The sequence below is a fragment of the Micropterus dolomieu genome, linkage group LG03 (genome assembly GCF_021292245.1).
Source record: "Micropterus dolomieu isolate WLL.071019.BEF.003 ecotype Adirondacks linkage group LG03, ASM2129224v1, whole genome shotgun sequence".
Taxonomy (NCBI): domain Eukaryota; kingdom Metazoa; phylum Chordata; class Actinopteri; order Centrarchiformes; family Centrarchidae; genus Micropterus; species Micropterus dolomieu.
Genome location: NC_060152.1, coordinates 14,324,197 through 14,333,853, shown reverse-complemented (window position 1 = coordinate 14,333,853; position 9,657 = coordinate 14,324,197). Strand labels below are relative to the sequence as shown.

Below are 9,657 nucleotides of genomic sequence, written 5' to 3'. Positions count from 1 at the left end.
GTATTTGTGACAAAACCTTGCAGACAATGACTTACTACCCAGCCCCATTGTGTGAATACCTGGGGTTTGGTAATGCTTCTGTTTCTTTAACACATGGGAGGAAGCTGGACTCCACTCCTATTGTTGATCCAAATTCAGCTTTTCTTTTTAAAGAGGATTTCTTACTGGTTGTATGAATTAAACAAATGTGAGTGAATCATGAACCAGACTGACACCCTTCAAAAATATTGTGTCATCAGCTAAGTGGTGCACTGTATGCTGGTTAAACTTCACTAACTGCATTCCATCATAATTGTAGCCAATTTCAAACCAGACCCTTCATAATAAACATAACCATAGCCTGAGTTTAGCCCAGGGAGGCTACCACTGAGGTTATAGGTTCATTGTTTTTTTTTCTATGAATTTGGGGATGTTATTTGGTGGGGTAGTTAAAACATAGAAAAATTTAGGTTGATTCCAGCATTTTTAAACTCACTTTTGCCAGCATGTTGGTCAATAAAACAGTAACGCTTTATGTTACCAGTCACTAATTTAATTGGAAATTAAATTAGTTCATGGTTACCTTGTTACCATGAACATTTAATTGGAAATTAAATTAGTCCAACATAACCTTATTTTTAAAAAAATCGACTCTGTTTATAAGAAGCCTGTGCAGAGATGACTGTTAGTCTCGTTTATATTTAACAAAGTCTGGTAAAGTCCACAGCTACTTTGATCCAGCACACCCCATTAACCGTCGCGTCACTTCCTCACCCCATCGCCCATCCCTTTGGAAAGGAAAAGAAAATTCACACAGACAACCGACGGCGAGAAAAAAGAGCGAGGGAAAAGGCGAGAGGGAAGCGAAAGCAAAAAGACAGATGAAAGAGTTGGATACTGCGGAGGGAGCCCACCAAATACCTGAATATACTCTTTAAAGTAAGTTTTCCATACTTGTGAATGTTTTGATAACGCTCACTCAAATTGATTAGTTTTACAAACGTTCCTCTCACTGCTTTGTCAGTAAGTGTAGCTCTTGCGTGCTCTTCTTATTTATACATGATATATTTAACTAATGTAATGTTCTATTTAGGCTACTTTGATTACAATTGGAAAGTCCTGGGGGTTGGGGTAGGCCCATAAGCCCCCTCACCTCCCAAAATCCAACTCTCTCTCACACACACACACACACACACACACACACACACACACACACACACACACACACACACACACACACACACACAAAAAAAATAATGATGTCTCCAATGTGCTCTGGTTTGCAGTGTATGATGATGTTTAACAAAATATAAAGTGGTTTAGCTTGTAAAACATAATCAAATTATTGGGGTGATATTGGCTTCCATCCACAGTAATAATATTTAACCTCAAATGTTGCATTAAATGCTGAAATCTCAATGTAAAGCCCATGGAAGCAGCACAGCTAAATGGCTTTGGTGTCATATATTCAGTTTTTTGTAGAGAAAGTTACAGTCTTGTTTTTGTCCACATAAACCCCTGAGGGTAAAGAGAAGTATGTGCTAGCATTGCATGAGTGTGCTTCAAGTACAAGTCTCAGCATGGCCTTCACAGAGCACCAGTGCCAAAGTGCTCATTGGTTTCCTACAATGTTGCACAACATGATGAAGTGTTGACGCTGCCTTGTCTTATCAGCAGGCTGGTCTCGGGCTCCATATGTCCCTTTCTGCACAATTTTAGGCAGCACTAGGTTATCTTATTTGTTCAGAGTATTTCTGTAATTCAGTCCATGCTATCATATATAAATTACAATGACCCCTCTCCCTGTTTTCCCTCTTCTTCCCTTCCAATCTGTCTACAGTCATGCCGCTGCACAAATCAACCCGGGCCCCTCGGCTGGACCCTACCATGATCTCTGCGCCACTGGGTGACTTTCGCCACACCATGCACATTGGGAGGGGAGGTGATGCCTTTGGGGACACCTCCTTCCTGTCCACTCTCGGCCCAAGCCCGAGCCCGACCCAGAGCCTGTCCAGCCCTGACCTGGGGAGTCCAGGGATCACGCCAACTGCTGACCCTAAGGTGTCATTCAACCACAGTGATCTTTATACAGATGCTCCAGGGAGCCCACAGAACAATGAGCTTCAGCACTCTGAGTCAGTCTCCTCATTCACCCTGGATCTGGACCTGGATCTGGATCTAGGCCCGTCTATGCTGGGGGATGTACTAGGGGTGATGGATGGTTTAGAGCTGGACTCCAATGAGGGGGATATGTTCAGTCCCAAAAGTGGCACATCCTCTGTGGGCACAAAGCAGGGGAAAGGGGCCACGGAGGTGTCTGTGAGTACGCACAACGAGCTGAATGGGAAGAACTTGGTTGGGTTGGATGGAAACCAGGCGGGAGACAGCAGGATACCAGACGGGAATGGGATCAAGCCTAAGGGGCTCCGACCAAAAGTGCGATTCAGTGACAAACGAGAGGAGATCATTCGCCAAGCGTCTGAAGAGGAAGGGGCTCCAGGGATTGACTTCCAGGACGAGGATCAGCTGGCGTGTTGTAGTCCGACGAGGGGTGAGAGTGAAAGGGGGGAGAGCATAGTCGGTGGAGGTGAAACGGAGTTCACCAATCACAAGGTAGATTTGCCACCTAGTCCATCCTCGTCACACAGCTCCGAGTATGAAGGAGTCACCTCATTGGACAGGAGGAGGGTCGACAGCTGCCAATCAGAGACTGAATCAGAAGAAGAGGAGGAAGAGGAGGGGGCGGAGGAAGTAGGAAGGGGCTATACATTTGAAGATGAGTTTGATGATGAAATTGGTCTATAGGGGATCAGTACGGTTTCCCCTTGAAAAAAGATTTTTGCTGTCAAGTAAATCAAGTATACTGTATTTTCCTAAACTCATAATTTCAGTATCATTTGAATGGGAGGCGTAAACCGTATGCAAACTGGATTTTTCAAGACTCAGTGAAAGCTTCACAGTTCGACGATGTTGCTCAACTGGAAAAGACAGTTGATGTTTTAGCTATAAGGGTAACAGATTTGCAAAAGACGTGTCATTATGATGAGAAAAACCAATGTGTCATGTAGGATATTACAGTGAAAGGTTTGTAGCACTTTGATTTATTTCATTTGCCTTGAAGCTTTGCTATAAAACTGATGCTCAGTGGAAATTTGATTCAGGCTAATGACACTCTGTTTATTTTTACTTTCTTATATTTGCCATATAAAGCTTTATTGAGCTTTATGTTATAGTGCCTTAAAGGGAGCTGTATGCTTACATTATTGTACCCAATGTCTTAATAGTTATTTTTCATATTGCATGTTTATTACAGTCTCCATGTCTTGTCTCTTGATGTTGAAGCTTTACAAATGGTTCCCAGAGACGCGTCAGAAAATAAATGTATCCTGTGTTTGTGTAATTACTGTGAATTTGTCACATTCCAAGTCTGACAGCGCAGTTTCTCTGCTTCAGACCAAATCACATCTGGTTTCATAGTGCAGTTATTTAGCAAGTTACCAAAGCTTTTCTTTGGGCTATGGGGCTGGACTAAATCTAAAATGCAAAGACAATCACAGGATTTAAATTTCAATTGTAAACCAGGACCGGTGGTATATTTTTGTACGCGTTTTCTGCTTGTATTACGCCTGTTTTTGAGAAATACTTCATAATGCTGTAAAAGAGGGAGACATCTGTTGAAAATGCTGGTTTAAACACACGTGTTAGCCTGTGGTTTAATACGGAAACAATAAAACAATTATTGGGATTTAAAAATATTCACCAGCCGTGGTTATGACTTATTTCTTCGGAACAGACTCCAGTGCAAATCTGGATTAAAAAAAAAAAGTTTCAGTGTGACTCTGAAGATCCTTAGGCCCTAATTTATAACCACTGTAATAAAGTATGTGCTTTTCTATATTATAAGTAAAACAAAAAAAAAACAACAATAAATAGAGTAGACCATGGTCTCTTTGAAAACATTAATTTCAGAAAACACAACCATAGTTTTATTTAATTTTAAGCATGCAATAGGGAATGCCTAAAATAGTTCACACATCTGTAAAACATACAGACTATGTAGTTCACCATATGGCGCCTATGTTGGCCAATAAATGTCAAAAAAGAATTATTACCTACACAGCTGAGTTATGTACATTATTAAAAATATTGGGGTTTGCTGCTTATTACACATACACATGAATGTATACTACTCATGTAAATGCAAAATCATCCGTTTCCTCACACGCACACAGACACTATACAGATATTGTCCTGAACACGTTGAATCCCGACAGAGCCGTGGAGATCATCACACCAGGTATCTGTGGGTGCCAGTGGATTTCCTTGATCTCTGACTGACCCTGGTGTAGGAACAGTAGTTGGGGGGGTAAGTCCTTCATCCCCTCCACCCTGGCACCCACATCACATGACTCCACAGACAGATCCCACTGGCTGATGACGTCGTCCGCTCCCGAGGCAGCGAACACGCTAGAGTCCACAGGGCTCCACTCCACGGACGTGACTGGAGCGCTGTGCTGCTTGAAGTTCGCCACAGGACGCCCGGTCTACAGGTACAGGTGGAACAAGAGCACCTAGTTATGACGACTATTCATCCCGCACAGTATCAGGCTACAAAAGTATCACTCCTAACACGAACAATGATTTATAAATTAACAGGCACCAAGAAATATGAACACATTATTCCTGTTCTAGCCAGCTTACACTGGCTGCCCACTATGTTCTGTATTGATTTCAAGCACTTAAATGATCATGCTCCAAATTATATGAAAGATTTATTGACCCCCCTAGGTGCTGGGGCATTCCCTTAGATAGTTTAGATTAGTGGATCTGCTGGTTATTCCTAGATCCTGGCTTGTGACAAAAGTTGACCGGCCTTTGTTGTTTAATCCATTCTTAAAACGCACTTTTATAGAAAGGGTTTAAGAATATTGAATATGTTGCCATCAGTGCAGGGACGTCCCTCTCTAACTTCAAGAAGCTCTTGAAACCTCATCTCCGACGAGAACACTTCCTCTCATAACAGCTCTAACATGCACTGTCTGTGCTCTTCTTCTTCTATCCCCTTACAATTATCTTGTATTGATTGCACTTTTTGTCAACTCTTACTTATTTCCCTAGGTATTTACCCCATTGATGTGATGTGTGCTATTAGCTCTTACTAATATTTATTAGTGCTCTTACTAGTATGTATTGTCAGTTTTCTTTAAAGCGCTGTGTTTTAAAGGCAAATTTAAAATGGTTTCCTGTATCAGGAAGTTGACTGCGGAAAAAAAATACACTATTGTATAACAGGCACATGATGGAGCAAATATTATTAAGGCGGGGCTGCCAAACCTGTAAAGGTGATTATCTCATGATGAAATACCGCACTCTTGGGGGGTTACTGTGATGACACACCCTTGTCAAACAGTAAGATCTTCACTCTGTGCCATACAGTAATAACTTTTTACTTGTCAACTGATGTGTCTTGCTTTCTAATAAAGTTACTGACTTTAGATATTCAAATTAAACAATTTCCTCTTGGTTTTTACCTTAAACTGTCGCAAGTCCCATACTTTCAGAAGCCCATCGTCCCCTCCGGACAGGATGAATGGTTCGCTCCTGTTCCAGCTGATCACATTGACATCAGAAGAGTGAGCTTCACTGGCTGAAAGCATTGAATTGGGCGGGGCACGGATGTCCCAGATACGAATAGACTGATCCACCGAACAAGATGCAAAAACCTGTGGCAAACAAAAGAGCACAGATTCTAAGATTTGAACTGTGGATCAAATCTAAACAAAAACAAGATGTTATCATTTTTGCTCTGTCTTATTAGCATTCGGGACTGTGTGAGAGTTGGGCTTTCCGTGTTAATAATTTGTGCTTAATGATGAGAAATTACAGTCAACACCAGTGAGGTAGCGCCACAAGCCTGTTGAGAGTATACACTCATACAAGCAAAGAGGTGACAACCAACGTCAGGTTGTAGGATTCACATCATACCACTGACTAGTTTGGTGACTTATTATCTTATACTAACACTGCGATAGCACACATAGCTACAGTGTTAACAGGTCATATTAAAGTCAGCATAGTTTCATTCATTCCAATCATTCATGTCTGTCAACACACCCTGTTATTCCACCCAAACACCTGGAAAGCACTGGTGAGCTCAGTTTGACATCATTAATCCCTGCGGGCAAATTTAACCTCGGCTACTCCAGCTCTGAGGCCAGCGCTGCAGTCAGGAGGGAAGTGAGGACACTGATCGTGCATGTAAAATGCCAATATGCTCGTCTAATACTTTGCATGCGTGTATTTTCCCCGTCGGCCCTTGTGGGGTTTGAGCAGAGGATGCTCTTGCACTGAGCATACAGCGCTTAACACTGAGCACCATGACCTCAGTCTGACCCACTACGTCACTACTTCCCTACAAACTCACTGTAGCTTCAGTGGGCGACCACTGCAGATCCTCCACAGACTTGCTGTGGGAGCTGAAAGGTCGTTGGTCAATCTGCCATGAAGTCCCTCCCTCTCGTGGCTCCCACACATGGATGTTCTTTTTGCAGTCTCCGCTGACGAGACGCCCTGATAATAAATAATTTAAAAAATAAACCACTTCAGCTTTTGGTTAAGACACATATGACCGATCTACTTATTTAAGAGGAAATCTGATAACTTTAATGTTAAAATATTTGATTCCAATCCAATTCTAGTAGTTCACAAATGCTCTGTTTTTTTTTTTTTTTTTCAAATTCTTTACTGTTCTACTCTAACATCTACACAAACAGCCATCCTGATGAGGGATCTTCTCTGAATTGACCCATTTGTTTTCTAATTTCATTCTTTGTGGTCGTGCACATTCTTGCCTCAATAAATATCAAGTTACAAGATTGCAGACCATTTTTTCTAAGCTATGTTTGTTACCTGTTAAGAAGGTTATGTTTTTGGTCCTGTTTGTCAGTTTCATGTTTAGCAGATTAACAGGTTTCAATGAAATTTGGTAGAAGGTTGGGGCACGGGCCAAGTAACTTTTTTGGATTTTTTTGGATCTAGCCCAACAGCATTTCATTTGTAAGCTGTAAGCGATTTGGTTGTCTCTGGCATGATAAAGTTGTAGCATGGGAATTTACACAGAATGCTCAGATGTTCAGGTGACAGAGGGAGCTACAGATAATGAGACAAAATTATAATTTATGTTGCGTAAGTTCTGTTCTGAGTAGTATGCAAATTGCATTGCAGGTAAAGGCCACACTTACCAGGTACTGTAGGTGACCAATCAATTGCAAAGCCTTCAGTCATGTGTCCCGAGAAACTGTAGAGAGCTGTGGCTTCCTTCTGCTGTTTGATGAAAGCTGCCATTGCAGCAGAACTGTGGACGGCTTCCAATTGGGAATGGAGGTCAAATATTTCTACCTGCCCCTTCTCTGACCAGACAGCAGCCAAGGACTGCTCTCCACGACGGGTTACCTGGAAATTAAGAAGCAAAATCAGTAATGAGGAATCTTAAAACAAGCTACGTTTCTTATACAGGAAACATAATGACTTAATTCATATACATGTCTGCCTAGAAAATGACGCATGACATACTCTGATTCTGTTAATCCCTCCATAGTGAGGCATCATGGCCAGTTCCATCTGTGGCTTCTTATCTTCATCCTCCTCCTCCTCCTCACTTTCTTCATCGCTGCTTTCCTCCCCTTCTTTTTCTTTCTCTGTTCCATGAAGGTTATACATGCGTATGACAAGAAGTCTGCAAACAAGTAAAATGATGCATTTAAACATGACAGAATGTCATCACATTGTTTCAGAGTGGTACAAAGAAGATAGCAAAAATGCTTAAAATAAATAAAATAAGTTTTTAACCTCGTCTGTTATCTGTATTTAAGTGCTGAGTTTTAGTATGAAAACAAGCAAACCATTTTTACTTTTAAGAAGGAAAATCCCTGGCTCTTTTGATGCTGTGTGGATGATGTCAAAACAAAACTGAAACAGTGCAAAAAACCCCAAAATAACTGTACTACTGTAGTGTGAATTAGGTCTCTGTGCTTACATTTCCAAAACAGTGATAATTGTTTGGGCGTACTTGTTCTGCACTTAAAATCAAATAAAAAGGAAAACACATAATGCATAACTATATTTTAGCTATTAGTATTGTTAATATCCAAAAATCACAATAAAAAGGGTTAGGTAAAAGAAAACTGAGTGTTGATGCTATACTGTCTATATGGTTGTTAAACAAGTGGGCTTAACGTGTCGGTCTTTTCAGTTCATCCTCCTTTAACAAAACAGTAATTAAGTCTCATTACAATTTCCAATTAATGTTTTCTTAAATACAAGGATGTTAGACTTAGCAGTCTGAGAGAGATGAGAGAGCTCATGACAGAGGAATCAAGCCAAGCCCTTAAGCTGAGTGACTAATTAACAACCAATTAATTAATAATTAATTAAACTAACTACTAATTGACTGTGTGTCTAATCATCAAAACCCATCTAGGAACTATAATAACTGATTATAAAAAGGTCTAGCAAGTGCTGTTCTTAACTGAAATGATGTAGTATTTTTACATTCTGCTACTTTATACTTCTATTTCACTACATTGAAGAGGCCCTTTTACTATTTTGTACAGAGGACATTTGTAATTAAGTGTGGTACTGCTACTTGCTAAATTTGTAAAGGCCTTGTACACCCACGCAGGTGTTTTCAGGACATTTTGCTAATAGAGGTCTGCCCAGGTGAATGTGTGCAGCGCTTTGCTAGGAATTATGGGAGTTCACCAAAGACCATAGCTGTGCCCAAAGTCCACACTACACAGTAACTCTGAACAGGTTAGTATGTTGTTTGTTTACATTGGAAAAGTGACTAAACAAAGTCAGCCAGAATGCTTACTAAAAGCCCCCTTATTTTCTGAAAGCTCTGAATTATTATTATTATTCTGAACTTGGCAATTATAATAATACAGAAGTGATAATTTATTTGATTTTATATATACACACACACACACACACACACTCTATTGCTGTTGTCTGGAGACCATTATTGACACATTCTTGGTAAACAAACACTGTATTTATAATCTTAAAAGCCATGTTACTTTTAAGTTAACTTAATTACGTAGTATGAGAAAAAACTTGCACATGCAGTATTGATGAAGTTTATGTTGTCAGGAGGTTGCTAGCCTACCTGTTGCTCTGAGCTGTATCCGCCTGCGTGCCCGCACAGAGCAGCATGGACAGAGGAAACTGCTCCCTGCCGTCTCCGTCTCCATCTCTCAGGATGTCGAAGCTCAGACATGGAGCACCTGACCACAAACAACAAAATAATGCTAAATTAATACCGCGTGTCCTGCACGATCACAACAGCTTTATAGAGACACCAGGATGGCTAACTTCAGCTGCCTCAACTTGCCTGTTTGGCACTCGTGGTACATGCGGTACGCGGACCGGTCCATCTCCAGCTCCTCTCCGGGCTTCAGGGGCTCGATCCCGGGGACGTACACTTTCTTCTCCCCCACTCCGTCCGCTCCTTCCTCCTCCATCTCTACTCCTTCATCCTCATCGCTGCCCGCTTCGTCCATGTCCTCCATCTCGCCTCCTTCCTCGGCAAACGTGTCCTCATCGGGCGCAGACATCTTGGCAGAGGCCAGCGTTTGCTTACTTCCGGTATGCGGAGCGGCCACGTGGTTTAAACACCCT

The 9,657-nt window shown here is 41.4% G+C and overlaps 2 protein-coding genes across 2 annotated transcripts; one reads left to right on the top strand and one right to left on the bottom strand.

Annotated features, from left to right (window-relative positions):
• The first annotated feature begins 793 nt into the window (after positions 1 to 793).
• Positions 794 to 3,734, top strand: cdc42ep5 (CDC42 effector protein (Rho GTPase binding) 5). The gene is made up of 2 exons (XM_046045166.1): positions 794 to 918; positions 1,820 to 3,734. Exon 2 carries the CDS (start codon positions 1,822 to 1,824, stop codon positions 2,782 to 2,784), a length of 963 nt encoding a protein of 320 aa, XP_045901122.1. The 5' UTR covers positions 794 to 918; positions 1,820 to 1,821; the 3' UTR covers positions 2,785 to 3,734.
• A 208-nt stretch (positions 3,735 to 3,942) lies between these two features.
• grwd1 (glutamate-rich WD repeat containing 1) lies at positions 3,943 to 9,631 on the bottom strand. Its single transcript, XM_046045165.1, has 7 exons — positions 9,371 to 9,631; positions 9,146 to 9,263; positions 7,552 to 7,714; positions 7,221 to 7,431; positions 6,404 to 6,549; positions 5,511 to 5,702; positions 3,943 to 4,523 (listed from the first exon to the last, which is right to left on the bottom strand). Exons 1-7 carry the CDS (start codon positions 9,591 to 9,593, stop codon positions 4,215 to 4,217), a joined length of 1,362 nt encoding a protein of 453 aa, XP_045901121.1. The 5' UTR covers positions 9,594 to 9,631; the 3' UTR covers positions 3,943 to 4,214.
• Between the last annotated feature and the right edge of the window lie 26 nt (positions 9,632 to 9,657).

What these genes read in the sequence shown, in the direction of transcription:
- cdc42ep5 (XM_046045166.1), top strand. Translation starts at nt 1,822, where the DNA reads ATGCCGCTGCACAAATCAACCCGGGCCCCTCGGCTGGACCCTACCATG.
- grwd1 (XM_046045165.1), bottom strand. Translation starts at nt 9,593, where the DNA reads ATGTCTGCGCCCGATGAGGACACGTTTGCCGAGGAAGGAGGCGAGATG. An exon ending in GTACCACGAGTGCCAAACAG is followed by an intron (nt 9,264 to 9,370) that starts GCAAGTTGAGGC and finishes GTTTGTGGTCAG; the next exon opens with GTGCTCCATGTCTGAGCTTC. An exon ending in GAGGGATTAACAGAATCAGA is followed by an intron (nt 7,432 to 7,551) that starts GTATGTCATGCG and finishes CTTAATTTCCAG; the next exon opens with GTAACCCGTCGTGGAGAGCA.